Source organism: Peromyscus maniculatus, chromosome 13 (genome assembly GCF_049852395.1).
Source record: "Peromyscus maniculatus bairdii isolate BWxNUB_F1_BW_parent chromosome 13, HU_Pman_BW_mat_3.1, whole genome shotgun sequence".
In the NCBI taxonomy this organism is placed as follows: domain Eukaryota; kingdom Metazoa; phylum Chordata; class Mammalia; order Rodentia; family Cricetidae; genus Peromyscus; species Peromyscus maniculatus.
This window is the reverse complement of record NC_134864.1, coordinates 66,129,773-66,153,389: the sequence shown is the minus strand read 5'-3', so window position 1 is coordinate 66,153,389 and position 23,617 is coordinate 66,129,773. Positions and strand designations below refer to the sequence as shown.

Sequence of the window (23,617 nt, the reverse complement as noted above, 5' to 3'; positions counted from 1 at the left end):
AATGCCTTTGAAATGTTTATACAGTAAAACCATAAGAAATGCTCAAAATGCATAGAAATATATTTTATTGCTGAGCAGTGGTGGTGCATACCTTTATTTAATCCAGCACTCAGGATCTCTGAGTTTGAGGCCAGCCTGGTCTACATAGTGAGTTCCAGGACAGCCAGGGCTACCCAGAGAAACCCTGTCTTGAAAAACATATACATATATGTGTGTGTGTATGTATGTATGTATGTATGTATGCATTATATAATACATTAACAATAATGCATATAGTATTGATAAAAATGAAATACATGGATATATGTGTATTTACTTATTTATCTATTTATTTGCTGGTGGTCCTGATGGCACAGGCCTCTTAGTCCCAGCTGCTCAGGACAGAGGCAAAAGGATCACATACTGAAGTCTAACCTGTGAAACAGAAGGAATTCAAGGGTATCCTAGGCAACATAGTGGAACAAGGCTCAAAATGAAGAGTAGAAGAAGGCTGGGGTGTCGCTCAGTGACTGAGCACGTGTGTATTCAAGGCTCCAAATTCACTCTCTAGTACCACAGATACGCGTGTGCGTGCGTGTGTGTGCGTGTGTGTGTGTGTGCGTGTGTGTGCATGTATGTACATGTGTGTGTGTGTGTGCGCGCGCGCGCGTGCGTGCGTGTGTATGTGTGTGTGTGTGCATGTATGTACATGTGTGTGTGTGTGTGCGCGCGCGCGCGCGTGCGTGCGTGTGTATGTGTGTGTGTGTGTGCTGAGAAAGATAGAATAAATAATTTTATAGTCAGTTATTGCCAAATTCTAAATTTCATCTGGATTTTTCATTTTGTTTACACGAATGGTAATCAGATATCTAAAATACAATCATCTATTTGTTGTCTACATTTTAAATAAAAGTTTCTTTTTATTTCTGGAGATGACAAAGTCAAGACAGAGAGAGAACTGCCTCCATTTATTTATGGACGAGATTTTAAATGCCAGAATTTTGACTACAAAGAACACCAGTATTTCCATGTTCATGGAGGAATTGAATTTGATATCAGCACGAATCCAGTTGAGAATGCTTTGGATGACTTTAAGGTTTTTGAATTATTAGCATTTCTGAAATGTTTTGTTGTTTGAGCTGTCTTTACAGGTTTTTACTGAGAAAGAGCTTCTGTGGGTGCAGGTACTGTACACACCTCTAGACAATCATCCTCACAGTTCACTAGCTTTTCTCACACATTGAAACAAGCATGAACCGAGTGCAGCTACTTCCCAGCAACTGTGTTGGAGAAGAAGCCAATAGACAAATCAGATACAGTCGCTTCCATCAGACTTTACAGATTCCAAATGAGCAACTTTTGTCCTTGGATCGTTAACTAAAGTATACAATAGAAATCCACGAACACGTGGCTGATCCTGGTGGCATACACCTGAAATGCCAGCAGGGACAGGAGGGTCATGAGTTCAAAGCCAACCAACCACACATCATAGAGTGACTGAGAGAGAGAGAGAGAGAGAGAGAGAGAGAGAGAGAGAGAGAGAGAGAGAGAGAGAGAGAGAGACCCAAAAAACCAAATCCTTGGACACTTAAGCTAATCCATTCATGTTTCTCAAAAATTATGACAAGAAAAAAAAAAACAGCTTGAGTTTGAGAAGAGTGAGTCCCCAGGAGCCAGATGACATCATGTGCATCAGTCCCCTTATTTGTTTGTTCTTTGTCTATCTACATTATACGTCATCATACCTGTTATGTATTTTCTTTTTAATCTTTGTTATCTATTCTCAAACTGGGAACTGGATGCACACAGTTATTACCAAATTTCTCTGGGGCTTTATTTTTTTCCATTTGCATGTATACAATTTCATATAATGGATCTTTTCATTATTAAGTTTGTTTAAAAAATTTTTAATGTGTGATTTGTATTTTAGAAAAATGTGGAGAAAATACAGGAGTGTGCTGCTAATACCTTTGCAGAAGATTCAGGATACAAAGAATTTTACTCAGTGCCAGTCATGGAGTTTTATGGAAAGAGGTAAGGAGCTTCCCATTCATAACAGCCGCAGCTTGTTGAATGTTAGCCGAAAACAAGAAAGTGTCAGAATGCAAAGGCCAGCTTAAAGCCTTAGGATGGTGAACCCAGAACAGTGATGATCCTGTGGACGACAGACTCAAAAGAGCACCGACTAGCTGTTATCTCACACGCTTTGATACATCCTGCAAATGACCTTAGAATTAATCCTTACAATGAGCACCAACGTTAAATAGGGACGGTGGTGGGAGCCAAACCATGAAGAGCAGCTGGAAGCAGAGGGCACGGCAGCACACACCCTCTCATTTCTGTAAGGAGTCTGTTCAAAGCTGCAGACCCTCCCTGACAGACCTTGCTGCGCCCTTCATCTTCTGAAATGGCGTGCTCCTTCCAGGGTTGCCGTCATCTTCTGAAATGGTGTGCTCCTTCCAGGGTTGTGTCATCTTCTGAAATGGCGTGCTCCTCCCAGGGTTGTGTCATCTTCTGAAATGGCGTGTTCCTTCCAGGGTTGCCGTCATCTTCTGAAATGGCGTGTTCCTTCCAGGGTTGTCATCTTCTGAAATGGCGTGTTCCTTCCAGGGCTGTCATCTTCTGAAATGGCGTGTTCCTTCCAGGGCTGTCATCTTCTGAAATGGCGTGCTCCTTCCAGGGTTGTGTCATCTTCTGAAATGGCGTGCTCCTTCCAGGGTCGTCATCTTCTGAAATGGCGTGCTCCTTCCAGGGTTGTGTCATCTTCTGAAATGGCGTGCTCCTTCCAGGGTTGCCGTCATCTTCTGAAATGGCGTGCTCCTTCCAGGGCTGTGTCATCTTCTGAAATGGCGTGTTCCTTCCAGGGTTGTCATCTTCTGAAATGGCGTGTTCCTTCCAGGGTTGTGTCATCTTCTGAAATGGCGTGCTCCTTCCAGGGTTGCCGTCATCTTCTGAAATGGCGTGCTCCTTCCAGGGTCGTCATCTTCTGAAATGGCGTGCTCCTTCCAGGGTTGCCGTCATCTTCTGAAATGGCGTGCTCCTTCCAGGGTCGTCATCTTCTGAAATGGCGTGCTCCTTCCAGGGTTGCCGTCATCTTCTGAAATGGCGTGCTCCTTCCAGGGTTGTCATCTTCTGAAATGGCGTGCTCCTTCCAGGGTTGTCATCTTCTGAAATGGCGTGCTCCTTCCAGGGCTGTCATCTTCTGAAATGGCGTGTTCCTTCCAGGGTTGTCATCTTCTGAAATGGCGTGCTCCTTCCAGGGTTGTGTCATCTTCTGAAATGGCGTGCTCCTTCCAGGGTTGTCATCTTCTGAAATGCCGTGTTCCTTCCAGGGTTGTGTCATCTTCTGAAATGGCGTGCTCCTTCCAGGGTTGCCGTCATCTTCTGAAATGGCGTGCTCCTTCCAGGGTTGCTAGGGTCTTTCACTGTGTTCTTACATTTTACCACGAATACAAGTTTGAAAACATGGGTTATAGAGCGCAGAGGAAATATCTGGACGAGAGGTGGAGAAAAGCATGTTGGAAGGTTCATTTGCCTTTTTGTCCTCTGGTGGCCTGGAGGTAGCTAAGGACCAAGTTTCTATTCTGGAGAACAGAAATTTTGAAAATGGAATAGGGAGAAATGTGGAAGAGAGAGTAGATGAGATAGAGAGGGCATAACATGCAAGGAACAAAGCCAGGAGACCGTGTGGCATAGCAGCCCAATAGGGTATGTGTAAGAATACGAAATAGTGAAAGGATCAGATACAACAGAAAATGACAAGAGTGAAGAGCTTCCTCTAATATTGGCTGTGATTTGGTAAGAGAATTTTAATGAGACTGTGATTAAGGGGGACTTATTTGCAGCATAAGCATAGGGTAACGTTGGGGGGAAAGTTAATGAAATGGGAAGAGGTAAAAATAGAAATCATACATATTGAAGATGCATGGGGATGGTAAGAGACATGAGGCAAAGGGAACATGAAGACAAACGATGGAATGTGATCGATCTTTCTGTTGAGTACTGACTGTCCTCGTATACTGCACACATGAAGCCAAAGGCGTGGTGGCCCCATTCTGAAAGAGGAAGAGCGGTGTGAGGACGCAGATGTTTGAGCACCTGTGTGAAGGTGCCTCTTCCTTACACGCAGAGTCCATGGAAACATCCTCTACCTGAAATGGTTTGTCGCCTCTCTGGAAGAGGAAACTTAAAGATCCAGCACCTATTGAATAGACAGTCCTCGCCGGGCTGCATGATGTCCTGGAGACATCTGTGAATGAACTTTTATTCTCCAGCTTCTGCCAAGTTTCTGGGACACCACTGATCCTGGAAGGGCAGGGGAGCTGCAGGGAGAAGAGCTAGATTAATGAGAGGCTGAGCTCCATATACGTATCCTGCTATTGCATGGTTAGAGATCCAACCACTACAATATGATATCATAACCGTTTCTGTTTCTCTAGTTCCTGATGAATGCACAGCATTTGGGAATCAGTGTTGGTGAATCATAGGGAGATAGATAGGACTTTTCAAGTTTTAAAAGCTGTAATAGGTGCTGAGAGATAGCTCAGCAGGTAACGTGCTTACTGAGCATCCATGAGAGTCTGAGAGCTGATCCCTAACACCTCACAGAGTGTGCCTGTGGTTCCAGCGCTGGGAGGTGGGAACAGGAGGACCCCAGGGACTCACTGGCTACTTACACTAGCCAATCAGTGAGCCTCAGGCTCAATGAAAGACTCTGCTTCAAAACATGAGGTGGAGAGTCATGAAGGAAGACAACCTCTGGACAGACACACACACACACACACACACACACACACACACACACACACACTCATGCACACATCCCTAATAAAAATAAATACAGAATAGGCTTGTTTCTAGATCCAGACAGCGTGAAATAAAAGTAAAAAAACACAAGTAAGTAATCAGAATTTTCAAGACTCACATATCAATTACTAGAGAAACTTCATCCTGTATAAAATCCAACCTCTGCATATTTTTTATCAGAGTTCCATGTGCTAATTGGCTGGTATTCTCAACTGCAATGAGAAATCTTTGGCTGTTTCTTTTCCTGCCCAGGTTCCCTGATATCTCTTTCTGGGTGCTCAGCTCCCAATAAGCTCTGTCAAGGCAACTACACAAATGCCATCTTTGATAACCACTGCTTCAGGCTAGGTGGCAGCTGTCCTCTCAGGCTGTCCCTTCACTCTGCTTGGCAAATGGCATGCATCTAAGTTAGATTTGACACCAATACAATGAAATGAGTGCCTTTCCCAGTTAATATTTTCAAAGCAGTGCTACCTTAAAACCCCAATAATTTCAAACTGCTCTCCCTGCCCCATAATGTAGGGGTGCATCAGTGCTGAACCTGAGAACAATGTGAATGAATGAAAACAGGGCATTTTAAAATCCCTTGCTGTCTTTGATTTTTATGAAATGGTTACTACATTGAGCTCATAGAATGTTCCTGTCATTTTCCTCTGATTTACTTCCCAAGGGATTCCTTGTCCTTTTTATTTCCACTAGGTCCTACACTCACACTCAGAAGCATCCAGATCCTAGATTCATTTTAGTTTCGGGGAGAGTTTTCCCATCATACCAGAAAAACATCATAATATCAGATAGATGCTCAATGAAATTGGAAGTCTATGAAATTAGAAAAACTCATGACTCATAAAGATGACAATTATTGTAACAAATAGATTAACTGTCCTAAAATACCCAGTTTGGAGAAGAACATACCAGTATCATGACACTGTTGAAAATGTAGGAAGTTGATCAGAAATCTGCTTAATGAAATGAGTGTCAGGGAAGTTCCTCACCACAGTACCTAAGCCAGGTACATACTTCCAGGCAGAAGAAGATGGAGGCAGTGACTTGGATACTTCCCTAAAGTCCCTAACCACACTTAAGGTTTGAGTAAGAGATGTAGAATGTCAGCACACAGGAGCTGAATGAAGACCTGGCTGAAATATCTAGCCATTAACCGAAACATGGGCCATCTGGGAGTTCTTCTAACAAGGCTCTCTCTGTGCTCAGTGCAACCTTACTGGAAAGCTGGCCATGGACATCACAAAATTATCTCACCAGAGAGGCTCTCAGGGTACAAGCAAACTATTACTCCTCAAGTTTCTAGTGTCGTAAAGAACCCCCACCCAGTCTCTGGATACAGTCTTAATGTGACACCAAGAGGCACCAAATGCTTCTCTTTAGACTGTCTTCACTCCTGGCAGAACAGTTACAATGCCTCCTCTTGGGGAGCAGAAGCGCTCCCCAGAGGAGAAGCCACTGGAGGGAACAGAGGAATTCAGTATTTTGTCACTGCTTTACTCATGAATGAGACTGGCCATGTTGAATATGAGGCTTCCATCTCATGTCTCAGAGTGGGAGTCTCTTTAACCTACTGGTGCAGTGAAAGCCAAGGAGCCATGACCTAAAACACCATGCCAGGTTGAGCTTAAGGTAAATTATCCTTCGGGAAGGCAGCTTATGGACACAATTTGATTAAAACAGTAAAGAGGAAGAACAACGGGTGGAAGATAAACCTAGGACTCTTTCCCTAGAACCTGGGCTTCTAGTGACTTCTAAACAGTGCCGTAGTTGGGTTTTTGTTGTTGTTGTTTGTTTTGCTTGTTTGTTTTTACTCTTTGCTCTTTGGCGGCCCACCACCTAGCTCCCAAGTAAATACACAGAGACTTACTCTTTCTGATGAATGCCCCGCCTTAGCTTGGCTTATTTCTAGCCAGCTTTTCTAAAATTATCCTGCCTATCTTTTGCCTCCGGGCTTTGACTTTTCTCTGTTCTCTATGTCTTTCTTCCCTTTTCACTCTGCAGCTGATTGTGTGGCTGGGTGGCTGGTCCTTGGCTTCCTACTGTCCTCCTTTCCTCAGCCTTCCTTTCTTCTCCTCCGATTTATTCTCTCTGCCTGGCAGCCCCTCCTACCCTTTATCCTGCCTTGCTATTGGCCATTCAGCTCTCTAGTAGACCAATCTGGTGTTTTAGGCAGGCAAAGTATCACAGCTTTACAGAGTTAAACAAATGCAACATAAAAGAATGCAACACATCTTTGCATCATTAAACTAACATTCCACAAAATAAACAAATGTAACACATCTTTAACTAATACTCAATAACACAGTACCCCAATCTCTGTCACGCGAATACAGGACCAACCCAAATGGTCCATATAAGGGTAATTATCAGGATAAAGAACTGTTGATAATAATGGTAGTATTTTTTTTTTTTTTTTTTTTTTTTTTTTTTTTTTTTTTTGGTTTTTTGAGACAGGGTTTCTCTGTGTAGCTTTGCGCCTTTCCTGGAGCTCACTTGGTAGACCAGGCTGGCCTCGAACTCACAGAGATCCGCCTGGCTCTGCCTCCCGAGTGCTGGGATTAAAGGCGTGCGCCACCAACGCCCGGCGGCAATAATGGTAGTATTTTTAACAATCAAGTATAGCTCAAAGTATAGTTCCGTATACAGTTATTATGGAATAAGCAAGTTTTGACAGAATATAAATAAGTAGCAAATTCCTTCAAAGCTATAAAAAAAACCCACCCCTTTTCATTTTTTTATAGTTACTATGTGATCTACTTTGATCTTGAAATTTTCTACCAGCAACTATATAAGACTCAATGGTGGGGAGCCATAAATGAAATCATCAACAATCTGAGATTGAAAAGACTTCCACTGACTGAAGCTCAATTGCATGAGCAGTTTAAGAAAAAATTTGGTTTCAAAAAAGCTATAAAGTGCAAGGTATTTCACTGACTATCACATAATTTTGTGTAAGAAGTTACGTATTACCGTAAGTTCATGTCTCATATTCTATCCTAGATGGAAGGTCTAGGATATGAGGTTCAAGAGAGACACTGAGATCAGTTGTTGGGGGTATGGAGTTTACAAGAAGAGTCACGAATGGCTACGGACAGACAGACAGACAATAGCATGGCAGGGACTCCAAAGAGAGTTTAGGCCCACCAGACAAACAGTATGATGCAGGTTCTGATGAGAGGAAATCAGGGCCCACAAGGAGAGAGACAGAGACAGAGAGAGAGACAGGGACTGAGAGAAACAGAGGAGAGGAGAGAGAGTTATACCTTTCTGAGAACGAGAGTAGTTTTATTTCACAAGCTTGCAATCAAGTTCTCTGATGCTCAGGCAAAAGGCAGGGCAATGGGTAGAGGGACAGACCTGTGTCCACCAGCTCTCACTTTTATGCAAACTCACTTCCCCAGGAGAAAACCCCTGGGACCTGGAGTCTATTAGCCTGGAGATTGTCAGACAAAGTCTCAGTAGGGCACCTTGTGTCCTGAGAGTGGAAAGACTCCTGTAGCTGTCCTAACATTCCATTCTTACACTAGGGATAAACTAGTGCTTACATAAATACCTAAATAGGAAATAAAAACCCCACCTTTTATTAGCTGAAAGTCTATATGGTTCTAGATTTCACATTTTTGGCCAGTTCCAAACCAAATTGCCAATAAGCTGGACTGTGGTTCGTGTGAATGGCAAATATTTACTGGTTTCTAATGTTTAAGCCGCTATTGTCGACAGGGAAACTCCTGTGAAGTCCCACGTCTGTTACTGTCACTGCTATCACACAGATGAGAAACGGGAGTGTGGAGAGTCAACACAAATCATACAGTCAGTAAATGGCGCCACCTGGCCCTGTCTGGGCACACGGGCACCCGAGTCAGCCCTGTGTCTCCTCACAGACCTCACCTTAGCTGCTGGAACCCATCTGGTGGGCGCCTTGGTTTCTGGAACCCATCTGGTGGGCGCCTTGGTTTCTGGAACCCATCTGGTGGGCGCCTTGGTTTCTGGAACCCATCCTGTTTGGCTCCTTAGCTGCTGGAACCCATCTGTTGGGCTCTCCAACTTCAAAGGCTATGCTGGCATATACCTCCTATTTATCTATTTAAAAAGCCATACATTTAAAACTCTGATAACTAATCTAATTTAAAGTATTTATCAGAACATCTCAAAGAACACCACAATATTTTTAACCTCTTCATCTGAGAACTAGAGAAAGAAGAATAAGTCTGTCTCTCTCTCTAGCTATATATCTCAAGTTTCTTCAGCTGTCCTTAAGTCAGAGAGAAGCAGGTAATCTTCATTTGCATTTAAAGTGCTTCAGGAAGATATCTGTTCACATTGCTTAAATTGTCTGCAAAGATGAAGCTACTCTAAAAGAAAGGAAACAATCTTTCCAAATGTATTTCCATGCTCTCAATGTCTCCTAGGTCTGTGAGTTTCAACATTGCCCAGGGAGAAGCTCTTTACCTGGCCCCTGTGGCAAAAATTGAACCACACTCTTGCAACTCTCTTAATGCATTCTGTGCTCTCTCCTTAAAGAAAACTTTTGACTTATTTCTATAAAAACTATTTTTAAAACTAATACTGATCTTTAAAATTTTTTTAGAGTATCCCATTTGGTATGAAGTCAGCTGTTGAAAGAGGCTTGTCTGCTGTTTTCCATACATTCAGCCGTAAAACCTCAAGCTCAACAATCAATGTTTCTGATGAAGCAGGCTACGCCATTTTCCACCACGCGGCCCTGCACAACCGGGTCTCCATCATCTGTCAGCTGTGTAACGCCAACTTCAACGTTAACCAGAGACGCTTCGTCATGTTCAGCCAAGGTACCATTCAGTTTTTAAACTTTGTTCAACACTGAATGGGTCTAGTTAATATAAAGCAGAATTGAATGATTTAAATATAGTGAGTAACCAGTTTTCCTCTAAGCACTTTTTAGTGTGGAAAAACTCTTTGGCAATTAAAAATCTTCCATTCATCCTTGTCTTCTCAGATTTCCACTTGCTAATAAATAGGTAAGCTCCACAATATGAATAAGTAAATCTGCTAAGCAATGTTACTGCTAAATCAACATATTAGCCTAGCTGCAAGTTTTGGTTAGGTCTTGAAAGGCGGAGTTGCCAGGCATGCTCTGACTTGGTGTTGGGTACATGCAACATGCTTACATGTCTCTGTCAGAAACTGTACTCCACATTGTCTGATGCCATACTGCTCTCTGTATCAACAGGTTGTCACTTTGTTCTTTCTGACTAATTTAGGAAACTGCTGTATATTGGTAATCATGTTTCTGTGTGGATTTTCTTTTTAAACAGAGTCATCCAAAGTGGATATGAAAAAAGAAAGAAATGGTAAGGCTGAAGTGAACTGTGTGTATATTTTAAAAGATTATTACATATGTTAAAACTTTTTGCTGAGTGTGGTGACACAAGCCTGTAATCCCACATGTGAGAGATTGAAGCAGGAAAAGAGGGTTAAAGTCGTCCTCCGTTATATGAGTGAGTTCAAGACCAGCTGGGGCTGCATGAAAATAATCAAAAAAAGAAGCTTTTCATAGCATCCAATCTACAAGTATTTCCTTGCATGAAAATGTAAAATAATGATGTTTCACATTCAATTTGAAGTTTAATTTTTCTGCCCATGGTTACTTATGTTCATGTTAGGTGTTCCTTTTTAGAATATTTAACTGGGGATTTGCTGTGATCTCCACTTGTTTTATAAATTCAGTTTCCAAAGTTGTTTGGCAGGTGGTCCATAATCGGCTACAAGCTGGGAATGGTGTATGGTGCCTGTGTGCAAGGCCCCACCCAGCTTCAGTCTCCACACCCTAGTCCCACAAACAAGTTTATGATTGAGACATTCTGCCACCTAGTGGCCATAATCATATATGGGTTCTAAGGAATGATTACTTTTTGCTGAGGTCAAAGTTTTGAGATAAGCATTGGACATTTTTTAAAAAATCATTAAGTTTATACCTTTCTACACATTTGAGATACTAGCCACATAACTTTAGAGTCTACATAAGGTAATTTAAGGAAAGTTCTTACACACACACACACACACACACACACACACACACACACACACACACACAAAGCAATATCTTACTTTAAAAAGCCCAAATTAGTAAAGGCAGAGGGACTAGATACTTGAACTGGTTGCCTTATTGTGGTGGAGGAACATTGTATACACACACACACACACACACACACACACACACACACACACGTAAAATAAAATTTAAAGTACCACCAGAGCAGGAAGGAGGCATGTAACTGAAAGTTTTCCTGTGTCCTGCCCAGTCCACAGCTGCTCAGACCCAAATAAACACACAGAGGCTTACATTATTTTTAAACTATATGGCCTAATGGCTCAGGCTTCTCGCTAGCTAGCTCTTACATCTTAAATTAACCCATTTCTACAAATCTATACTCTGCCACATGGCTCGTGGCTTACTGGTACTTTACATCTTGCTTCTCCTGGCTGCAGTTGGCAGCATCTCCTCTGCCCTGCCTCTCTCCTTCCTCTCTCTCTAGTTGGAATGTCCCACCTAACTTTATTCTGCCTCACCATTGGCCAAACAGCTTTATTTATCAACCAATCTGAGCAACACATGTTCACAGCGTACAGAACAATATCGCCCATCAGAGACAGCTGGAAGCTTCTGATTGAATGGCACTTAATGAAACAGTACTTCATTAGAAATTGTTGAATTAAGTGTAAAATTATAGCTTGCTTTATCATGACTATTTTATGTATTTACTTAGTTTTTTTAAATGTGTAGTAAGATATAGTGGCACACACCTGGAATCACAGCATCAGCATTGGGGACTGAGGCCAAAGGATTTCAAATTTGAGGCTATGCTGAGCTATAGTGGGCCCCAGACCAACCTGAACTACGTAGTAAGACCCTCAAAAAGTAGATGCATGTTTTCTTTGCTCATAAAAAGGTATGATTCCTTTAGCTATTCCAAGTTAAGCAAAAAAATATAAGGTTGCCCAAATGATTGTTTTAGTTCTTATTTTGGAGAATTTATATATTGTATAACACTAAGCTGCGTGCTTATTAATCTTTACTTATTTTAGGAGTGCTAGCTCTGACTACTGAAGCAATTGTTATTCTTCTCAGGTCCCACACCTCTACACCTGGCCGCACAAGCCTGTTCACTGGAGGCGACCATCTGCCTACTCTGTTTCAAAGCTGATTACACACTCACTGAGAAAAGAGGCTGGATGCCAATCCACTTTGCCGCCTTCTACGATAACATCTGCATCATCATTGCACTCTGCAGGAAGGATCCGAGTTTGCTAGAGGCTGAGGCAACAGCTGAGTGAGTTACTGAGCATCTGTAAAATTATATATAAACTTCTACTTTCCTGACTACCACCAGGCATCATTGGTATGGGGACTTGCAAGGTAGCAAAGCATTGATGTTTTCTCTGGTCTTCATCTTCTTCTCTTCTGGCTTAGCCTTAGAATTCGTGAAGACCAGAGCTTTCATCTGCCTGTGTGTGTTTCCTAGAGGAGTAAAGAGTAAGTCCTGGGGATTTCTTTAGCTGTTGTATCAATAACACAGCTTCCCAGATCTGTTTATTAGGCTAACCACATGACTAAGGAAGAGAGTGTTGCTCTTGTCTCCTATATAATCAGCAGGTAGCCCTCTGTCTCCAGATCAAAGTAGACAGAACCATATCACAGCAGAAATAACTGCTTGTATCTACAGGGGGACTGTAGCATGAATCCTAAAAGGTCTTATTAATAAAATCAAACCCAGAGCCAGGTATTGGGGTGAATGCTGGAAGATCAGAAAAGCAGAACAAGCCACAGCCACCTCACCTTGCCAGTTCCTCAGCTGATCCTCAGACTGGAAGCCTCTGTGTTCCTATCCAAATGGATCTCAACTGAACTGTTTCTTGAAAGCCTGAAAGCTTAACCCAGCTCTAGTTCCTGGTCCTCATGCCTTAAATACCTTTCTGCTTTCTGCCATCACTTCTTGGGATTAAAGGCTTTTGTTACCACACCTGGCTGTTTCCAGTGTGGCCTTGAACTCACAGAGATTCAGGCGGATCTCTGCCTCTGGAATGCTAGAATTAAGGGCGTGTGTGCCACCATTTTCTGGCCTCTATATCTAGTGGCTTTTCTGTTCTCTGACCCCAGATAAGTTTATTAGGGTGCACAATATTTTGGGGAACACAATATCACCACAGAGGACAGCAGCAAAAAGAAGAAAAGTTGGAAGCAGAAAACATTGCCAAAGTCTCCTGTTTCATAATTAGGGTGAACATTCTTCCTTAGGCTTGTCCAGGAATCTAAAGACCAGGTGATCATTTTGACTCTCTGAACCTGTTGTACGGATACTGTGGTCTAAGTCTCCAAATGCCCTGTCCCTTGTTTACACACTGGCTTGGCGGTTTGAAGGACACTTAATGCTCCTTAACTCATGGCTTCCCCACCGTAGCATGAAATGGCAGCAGCTCCCGTGTCCATTATCATGTCTGCATAATAGATGGAGCAGCAAGACAGAGAGGAAGCAGCAGACACACCCTCCTCTTCACCGCTGCCCATGCAGCTCCCACTACCGTCCTGTAGACACGCTGTTTGCACGTCACCTACCTACCTCTGAGGGGAGATGGGAGATGGAACCCAAAGATCTTCATTGTCTAAAGCAACACACAGTCAGCTTTCAGTGAGGAGACTGGGATTTGGAATTGGATATAAAATATTTAAAAAATGTGTTTGGTCACTACTAAGCCTATGCGATATTTGTAAAGTGGGTTGATAATACCTGATTATGTGTCCACTAATTTATTTTAATGATGTTGTGTAGTACCAACTTCCAAATACATTATAAATCATAATAATTGAGAAAGAGGACAGGGATGACTAATGAGAAGGAGGCAGGGAGGCACGTCTGTGGAATGTGGAGAATGGGGCGCTGAAGGAAGACAAGGTGATGGCGTGGATTAGAGTTCCTTCAGCAACAGAAGTAAATGTGGTGCTGTGTGTGTGCATAATCTTGTCACACTGTGTCTTTGACTCGTAGGAATCAGTGTACCCCACTACTGCTTGCCGCAACTTCAGGAGCACTAGACACCATTCAGTACCTTTTCTCTCTCGGTGCCAACTGGAGAAAAACAGACACGAAAGGAAACAATATCATTCACTTGTCAGTGCTCACTTTTCATACAGAGGTACTCAAGTATATCATAGAATTGAATATCCCTGAACTTCCAGTTTGGAAAACTTTAGTAGGTGAGTATAGAACATATGATTTCATCATAAACATTCTGATTATTCTATAATATGATCATTGGTGTGCTGACATGGAATAAATAAAATAAAATATGCATATTCAAAAAATTAAAGATCGTGCAATAAAAATTATGTATTAAAACCAACAATAGTTCAGTTGATAAGGGGAACTATCTTTTGGTGTATAAAAGTAGTTTGATTTCTAACTTAAAATCAGAGATCTGTGACCCAAATGAGCTATATTTTACACAATGATATTTATTTTCCAACTTTATTAGAAGTCAGAAAATCTCTCTGTTAATATGCAGAAATATTCCACAATAAACCAAATTCAGAAAGAAAGGAGGACACAACACTTAAGCAGCAAAGCTTAATGTCCTCCACTCCATTCCTTACTCCTCATCCTAAAGCAGCTTTAGAAAAGTCTTCCTGCACATTTAGAAGAATGTTTTATGCAAAATTTTGTGTTCAATCTAGTCAGAAAAACAAGGGTAAGGGTTACTCAGTCAATTGAATATACATATCAAAATTCACTTCTTCCTCAATCCCCATTACAATCACACGAAGATTAAACAACACAGCAGTAGAGTCAAGGTTCAAGGGAAAATGGAGGGCAGTGATAAACAAGAAGGAACCAAGCAGGCACCTCTGAGACTGAGCCTCCCAGAGAATCCCAAGCCCACGTTAGGAAAGCCGAGAACTTCTCAAACTCAAACCTCACAGTCCTCACAAAGCTGGAGAATAGACAGGGCGCTCCCCAGGGCCCAGTCAGAAACGCCAGCAGGTGCTGAGGCTGCCTTCTCCTTGGAGAGACAGGCAACCGGAATTTCCAGGACCACAGCCAAGGCATGTTCCAGAGTGGAGCTGTGGGCCCAGCCTTGAGAAAAGGCAGAGCTCTGAAAGTGCCATTGAATCAGTGAGAACTGAGAAGGTGCATCTCAAGTAGGGAAAATAACAGTGAGAAGTGAGACAACACCATGGGTCACTACAATGTCACTAGATGAGAGTGATATTTGTCTAGACAGTGTTAAGTATTGATTTGAGTAGCAATGGAAATGGAAATGTGAGGAAAGAGAAAGAAGAGGAAATGGCAGAGCACCATGAGCTGGTTCCCCATTTTCCATAACATGAGGCCATAAACAAAGCTCAAGGCTGTAAGATGAATCTTAAAAGGCCTTATTAATAAAAAACCCAGAGCCAGATATTGAGGTGAAAACTGAGAGATCAGAGGACTAGAACAAGCCACAGCCAACCTCACCTTACCAACTCCTTGGCCTTCAAAGAGACCTACTTCCTGTATACTCACACCTATATGCTTTTCTGTGCCCTCCCATCTCACTTCCTCTCTCCGCCCAGCTATATCACTTCCTTTTTTCACCCAAATCTATTACTTCTTGTCTGTCTGTACAGACCTCCAGACCTCTATGGTTAACTAGCACTGGGATTAAAGGCGTGTGCCACTATGCCTGGCTCTGTTCCCAGTGTGGCCTTGAACTCACAAAGATCTGGATGAATTTCTGCCTCCGGAATGCTAGGATTAAAGGCGTGTGTTACCTCTGCCTGACCTCTATATTTAATATAGTGGCTGGCTTTCCCCTCTGATCCCCAGATAAGCTTTATTGGAGTGCACAAATAAAGTATCACCACACAAGGCCAAGGTAGCAAGATGTAGCAGTGTCTCAGAACACTGCTTTCTAGAGAAGTGAACCCAAAGCAGTGGAGAGAGTGGATGCAAAACCACGGTATGTTGCTGTCGGTACTTTTTGCTTATAACTTTGAGTCATGAACATAAAATAAAAATTAAAGCAAAAAGAAAAGAGATAGAGAATGAGAACTAATGTTTTTCCCGATGGAGTAAGACACAGTTAATATTCCAACCTGATTCTAGTGGTTTAAGATGTTTGATTCTTCGGGCTGGGGAGTTGGTTCAGTAAAGCACCTGCTGTGCAAGCATAAGGACCTGAATCCAGATGCTGAGCACACATATAACCCTGGGCATGGTAGCCTCTGTGTAATGCTAGCACTCGGGTTTGCAAAATTGTTTGAGGATTTTCTCCAGCTTTGTGCTTAATCTAGATAGAACTACATAGGTAGAGGTATTAGATCAGTTTAATGTATATGTGGAAATTTATTCATTCCCAAGATCCCACAAAAACTGCATGAAGATTAAATAATACCAGCAGCAGACAAACTCAGGGGAAAACAAGGAGGACATGACAGCCATAAAAACGGGAGATGGCCAGTCCCTGGAGTTCACTGGCCGGCCAGTCCAGCCAACTGAGGAACCCCCAGTTCAATGGGAAACTCTGTCCCAAAACTTTAGGTAGAGAAGAAATAGTGAAGGGCACCCAAAGTTGACCTCCATACCCCCCACCCCAATACAAATGTACATTCATGCATACACAAAAATCACAGTTCACACAAACACCAATAAACATACACACATACAAAATGCACATGATTGCACACACACAAAACACATATTCACACAAACATACACACACACTTTTAAAAAATGATATCCAACTATTTTTTCGAAACGGTCTCAGTATCAATCTTGGCATTTGTTAAGTAGTGAGGACATTTCCTGGGTACATCAACCCAAGGAGCTGCTGGGAAATGTCTTGGTGTTTATTTTTATGCACATAAGTCTTCACATCTTAATCTTTTAAAAAAGTGACTGTGAGGATCAACTTTACTTATAACAGACATCCATTATAAATACCTTCAAGTCTGGCTCTTGACAAGAATGACTTAATGACACAGCTCACTTGCAGGGGTCACTACTTGCAGTATCCATAGTTAGAAAGTCCCCATAATTACTCAATAATGACACCAGCAGAATAATAAACAGAAAGCATGTTGCTTCTTGCTTTGCCTCAAGCCTTGAAATAGCTCTCTCTCCTTCCCCTGCCCATTTCCACCATGAGTAAAATTCATCTAATTAGAAGCAGGTTAGTTAGCCTTTGGAGTAGAAGCTGAAATTTAAACCAGAGCAGTCTAGGCAAGAGCTGAGACAGCTCTGAAAAGCAGGCCAGAGAATGACATGAAGTAAGGATACAGCTCTGTGCTTTTTCACACCAAGACACTATTTAGAAGCATACATAATGTTTCATCCTTTGTTTAGAGTTCAAATTCATGCTCAATTTTTAAGAATCATATTGATCACTTTCAGGAAATGTACAAAGCACCATATCTAATTTAATGGCTGTTAAAATTTCATTGATTATGTAGTATACTTTGCCATCTTAAAATCTCCTACTCAAATTTTATTTAAAATTAATGGTAGGTGCATGAGAAATGTATTATTTTTTCTAGTGAATTTGAACTATATTTCTAGGCAATGATAGTCATTCAGACCAAAGAAATAATTTAAAATTTCTTTTTCAGTAACTATATATACTATAAACCTTAGAGATCTTGGGCATATTGTGTTCGTTTCTGTTACTGTCACAAATGCCCAAGATAATCAACTTCTGTAGAGAGCACTTTACCTGTGAGAACTCACAGGATTAACTGTGATGAAGTAATAACATGTGTTATGGGAGCCAGTGGCAGAGGCCCATGGCCTATTTGCCTCACGGGAGGTGTAGAAAAACAGAGAGACGGAATCCCACAGTCCCTTTCAAGGATACTTCCCCCAGTGATCTACAACTTCCCAGTAAGTTCCACCTCTTAAAGTTCCCATCATCTTCCAATAGCACCAAGCCAGTGACTAAACCATGAAAATGGACCTTTGAGGACCACTCCAGATCCAAGCTAGCCCATGATAATCTATCCAGCACCTCAGAGAACCACAAACAGAGGGGACTTAGCACATGATGGGATGATCTCAACTCTTCTGTTCGCTTTACCTATATGACAACAAAATCAGTCATTCCATTGCCTCTGCTGTGAATTACAGTTGTGTTTTTCTGTTGAATACTTTTCAGAAATGTTGCAGTGTGAAAGCTTCAAGCGAAGGATGATGGCTGTCATGTCCTTAGAAGTAGTTTGCTTAGCAAATGATCAATACTGGAAATATATTTTGGATGCAGGTGATAACAAAATACATTAACTATCTTTTTTTGTCATGTTTTAAGTAGAGCTATATTATATTCAGGTCAATAATTTTAGTATATTATATATAGTATATAATACACAAATATTAACATAGACATACATATTTAATTCTGGGATCAGATGCAAAGCACATACTATACCACTAAACTAATACATACATACATACATACATACATACATACATATATTAAAAAAAGTGTGTGTGTGTGTGTGTGTGTGTGTGTGTGTGTGTGTGTGTATGCTCATGCACATGCATGTGTTTTTCAAGACAGGGTCACACATATGACCCAGGCTAGCCTTGAACTTGTAATCCTCTTGCCTCAGCCTTTTTTTTTAATTAAAAATTTATATATTTGATCATGTTTTTCTCTTCCTCAACTCTTCAGAGGTCCTCCCCACCTCCCTGCCACCCCAACTTCATGTTTTTGTTCTCTCTGTAAACAAACAAATAAACAAAACAAAAACCCAAGAAACAAAAACAAATCAAGAAATAAAACTAAGTCAAAACAAACAGGAAAAAATCTGATAAGACAAAAATCTCAGAACAAAAGAAAACAAAACAAAAACTCCACAGAAACACCAGAGGGTTTGTTCTTTTTGTGTTGACCAGCTATTCCCGGTTCTGATATACCTAGAAAGACTCCACTGGAGAAACTGATTTTTCCCTTTGCCAGTGGGTGTCAATGTAGACGGCCTTTTGCCTAGGGATGATTGGTTCTTAACCATCTTTCCACTTCTCTTCTGTACAGAGCCCCGAGCCTTTAAGGGAGGGGCTTGATAAAGACATCCCTTTTAGGACTGAGTGCTCTAAAGTCTCTCACTCTCTACGCACTGTCCAGTTGTGGGCCTCTGTGTCAATTCTCATCTACCTTGAGCAACTTTCTGATGAGGGTTGAGTGAGGCACTGATCTATGAGTAAAGCAGAACATCATTAGGAGTCATTTTATTGTTATGTTGTTTTAGCAGAAGAATAATGGTAGGTTTCCCCTAAGGCCCGTGACCTATCTAATCTCAGGGTCTTGGCCACTTTGGCAGTGTCAATTGTGAGTTCCATTGCCTTATAGCTTTTGAGTGCTAGGTTTACAAGTGTGTGCAATCCTAATTTACTTCAAAATATGTTTTTAACTAAAACAGACACTTTTAGTTGATTTTAAGTTTCTTTTTTCTTTTCTCTAAGATCACTTTTTTCAACTTTATATTTTATTTTCATGTAAAAGTTGTACATGGTCAAAAAAAACTATGTATATTTTAGAGGAAATCTATTTCTCTAAAAACTTGAAATTTTAAGAAGTAATAAAAAGAACTTTAGTATACTAGCTGTTCTAGTATAATATCTAGTTGTTCTAGTTTAATATTGGTTATGATAAACTACCCTGACAAACAACAACGTAGGGGAGGAACTGTTTATTTCAGCTTGGAGTTCCAAGGTGCAATCGATCATAACAGGGAAGTAAAGGATGTGGGCACCTGAATCAACTAGTCACACATATCCACAGTTGAGAGCAGGGAGAAATGAATGCATGCATGCTTGCCTCCTTGTGCTCGACCCTTTTTCTAAACTTACAGTCAAGGATCCCCTGCCCAGGTCATGGTGTCACCCATAGTAGATGAGTTCTCACATCAATTAACATTAGCAGTCCAAACCTTCCTCCACATATATGCTCAGAGGTCAACCTTATCTATATTAGTCCTCCACTGAGACTCTCTTCTTGCATGATTCTAGATCATGTCAAGGTGATAGTTAAGTGTAACCATCACAGTACTGCTATAATTACTTTCATTTATAATTTATTCCAGTTCTACACTTGCACAATTTGTTTTTTAAATTGAAAACTAGAAGAACATGGCAGACCAGGTTTGTAAGTAGTTCTGCATGTAGAAATTGCATCATGGTTTCTCTGGCCTAGTTTCTTCGCTAATCAAATGGGTCAACGCCATGGACTTGTTCTGAGAGCAGCACTGTCCTCCACAACTTTCTGAAGTGATGGGAATGTCTGAACTGTCTGTATGGTGCCCACTTCCCTAATGTGCATATTGAGACATGCATTTCCCATGGATATTGATGAATGAACATGCTTAATTTTACTTAACTCATTAAAACCATGTTTGGAAAAGCTCAATGTCCCCAAAGAGTCAACAACAGATGGTTTCATTTCAGGTAGATAAATAAATGAGCCTCAGTTATACTCATATTTTCAGAACTTTGTGTGTCTTCTATGGTGTGGTTTCTTCTCAACTAAACTGATACAAACCCAGCATGCATTCAACTAAAGCCAAGTTTTCTACTTTTTTTTTTTTACCATGCCCAATGACTGATTATAATAAATAAGGCTACTGTTATATTTGACTAGATCAGTACTTTTTTCACTTTTTGGTTTAAGATAATGTATGATAACATATTCAAATAATTAAACAGTTACTGCCACACAAAGATAAGTCAGTACCCACAGCAGAACTTTACCATGTGATACCTCGAAGCCTTTATCAGCTAGGCATGGTGATGCACACCTTGATCCCAGCACTTGGGGAGCCAAGACAGGAAGAACTGCACAGTGGATTTCTGTGTAGCTGGAGTTTTCTTGTGTTTTTCCCGGTCCACAGCCACTCAGACCCAAGTAAACACACAGAGGCTTATATTAATTAAACCGGCTCCGCCATCAGCTCAGGCCTACTACTGTCTAGCTCTTACACTTAAACTCAGCCCATTTCTGTTAATCTCTATGTCGCCACATTTTCCGTGACTTTACCTGTGTGCCATTACATGCTGTTCCCTGGACTGTGGGCTGGTGTCTCCTGACTCAGACTTCCTCTTCCCAGAATTCTCCTTGTCTGCTTATCCCACCTATACTTCCTGCCTGGCTACTGGCCAATCAGCATTTTATTTATCAACCAATCAGAACAAGACATTCACAGCATACAGAGCAACATCACCTGTCATTTCTGTCTACATAATGAATTATCAACTCTATAGGACAAAAATCAGTATTTTAAAGATGGCCTGAATTTACTAATATAGTGTATGATCATGTGTTATATGAAATTAAATATGCAAACAGCAAAAGCCACTATCTTGTAGATAAGACAAAATTATTTTCCATATCACTTCAAGTTGTTATTCTGTATTTTGTAGAACTGTGTGTAATTATTTATATTGCCATACCATGAACATTATTTCAATATTGTTAGGATAAATCAACTATAATTGACTTTGAAAAATTAATGCTCATTTCATTCTTATCTTTACAGGCACCATTCCTGCTTTAATCAATCTGTTAAAATGTCCCAAAATAAAACTGCAGTGTAAAACTGTTGGGTTACTGAGTAATATCTCAACCCACATAAGTGTAGTACATGCTTTGGTGGAGGCAGGAGGCATCCCTGCTTTGATCAACCTGCTGGCTTCTGATGAGCCCGAACTACATTCCCGCTGTGCTGTCATTCTGTACGATATTGCTAAGTGTGAAAACAAGGATGTTATCTCCAAATATGTGAGTTACTGTTTTATAAAACATCATTTCGACTTGCTGGGGACCAGCCTCAGCAGTTTCGGGGGTCTGAAGGATGGGATACCTGGAAGGCGCAATAACGACTCAGAGGCAATGTTCATGCAAGCTGACAGGGCACTTCGGGCTTCTGCAGTTGCTAAGTTTATTTTTTCTTCCCTGGCTTCTCTTAGCTTCTCTTAGTTTCTCTTAGCTTCTCTAACTTCTCTTGCTTTAGCTTCTGCTTTTGCCCTGGTGACCTCAGTCTTTTATTATCATAAGAAAAGGGGGAACAGAAAAAAAGGGGAAATCACCCAATACAAAATGTTCTCATGATTCCAAAGATTATTCTTAGAAAATCACCAATATATTCTTCATCATCTTTTACTAAACACAGGAACTATCCCAGACTTAACACCAAAGAAAGCATAATCTATTTTTATTATTAATGATTATACAATCTTTTGAGCATGTGACCCAAAGGCTAGCAACATGCAATTTTGAAAAAAAAAAAAAAAAGGTAAAAATAAGTACCAGACAGTCATTTCCTTCTCACACAGCCTGCTCTGACCTCAAGACCCCTGCTGCAGCCGCCTAAGTTCCTCCTCAGCCCTCTGCAAACACCAAGCCCCATGACTGGTGGGCCACAGTGACCTCAGACAAGAATCTGTCCCTGCAAGTCAGCAACTTCTGTCCTTCTATATCCAACAATTCCAAGGAAGACTTAATCTAATTTATAGAGCTTCTATGAAAGGAAGCTCACCTTTCTTGGCAGCTCTTCAATCTAGGAACCCAATAAAGCCTGTAGCAATCACTCCATCAATTGTCACATTATCTCCACACTCCTTCAGGAGGAATAAAAAGTATCTGGATTAAAGCTGCCATCTCCCTTTCTTGGTGGAGACCACTATTCTCCTCCTATTCTAGGCTCCCACACTTTAGTTTGTCATCCCATCTATATGTTACTCCATCCACAGTCCTCAGCCAATACCCCTTAGGATCTCAAGTTTTACACAATGTCCTTGGAATATCCTCAGAAACTGAATTATTCATCATGGCCAATTTAAGTCCAATGTGTTGATACACATCATACCATGTGCTATAGTTGACCACACATTTGGTACAGTTTATCCAAGCCTGAAAAGCTTCTCCAGGCTGCAGGTTCTTCTCCGTGAACTACATAACTGCCTTAACCCCAGCCTGGGTGATCATCTCTGTATAAGTTCCTGTGAAATTTACTTCACTCCTTTCCTGCATCACAGAAATCACCATTGGTCTAAGAACACATAACATGAAGATCAGATAGAAGGAAAAGACTAGCATCACAAGAAATATTTATATGGAGGAGGACATGACATGTGCACGTCATAAAGCATGACCTTGGGACACGTAGGCATGTCTGCCTTGGCCCTCTAGAGGCATGCTAAACACAAGATCCGGAGGGGAACACACAGAGGGTTGATAGTCCACAATCTCGGGTCCCCTTTTCTCCAATCTCTGCTGGCAGCACGTCACCCATCTTATATGCCGTCCCCAGCATCGGCTGGCAGCCATCCTTTCACATAGAAACTGGAGATCTGTGTTGTTACAGAGCAGCAAACTCTTAGGGATGATCAGCTATAGGAGAGGGGGTGTTTAGGAAAAACACGTCAGCAAGCAGCAGGCATGTAGGAGGTCTGTAGCCCACTGGCCCAAGGGGCCTAATGCTCGGCACTGACAAGAGTTCAGATATGAGTAGCCCCGGGGAGAAGATGGAGCATTTTTCATAATATATACTGATTGTTTCACGATTACACGAAGATATTAGTTCTGTCTGAGAAATACATCCTAATTATGTACCAGAAAGAATTAGAAGAAAATGGCGTTTGCTGAACACCAAGCAATTGTTACTATGCTTTATTTCCTCAAAAACAAAACAAACCAAAAACCCTGCCCTATTGTGTCCACTAATGTTTTAAGATCTTTCTTTAGATGTTTACAAGTGAAGTGAAGTTTCTTCAGTTTCATATAGCTGCTTCTTCAATATGAATTGAACCATCTGCATTATAAA

At 41.3% G+C, this 23,617-nt stretch overlaps 1 protein-coding gene across 3 annotated transcripts in view; it reads left to right on the top strand.

The window, feature by feature from the left end:
- Window positions 1-23,617, top strand: part of Ankar (ankyrin and armadillo repeat containing) — a 71,667-nt gene that overhangs the window by 16,581 nt on the left and 31,469 nt on the right. For all 3 annotated transcript variants that reach the window (XM_076550441.1, XM_076550442.1, XM_076550443.1), the window contains exons 4-12: window positions 912-1,075; window positions 1,910-2,013; window positions 7,533-7,713; window positions 9,380-9,599; window positions 10,086-10,121; window positions 11,900-12,101; window positions 13,815-14,023; window positions 17,956-18,060; window positions 21,332-21,573. In XM_076550441.1, the coding sequence (XP_076406556.1) occupies window positions 912-1,075; window positions 1,910-2,013; window positions 7,533-7,713; window positions 9,380-9,599; window positions 10,086-10,121; window positions 11,900-12,101; window positions 13,815-14,023; window positions 17,956-18,060; window positions 21,332-21,573 (1,463 nt within the window). The remainder of the gene's footprint in view (window positions 1-911; window positions 1,076-1,909; window positions 2,014-7,532; window positions 7,714-9,379; window positions 9,600-10,085; window positions 10,122-11,899; window positions 12,102-13,814; window positions 14,024-17,955; window positions 18,061-21,331; window positions 21,574-23,617) is intronic.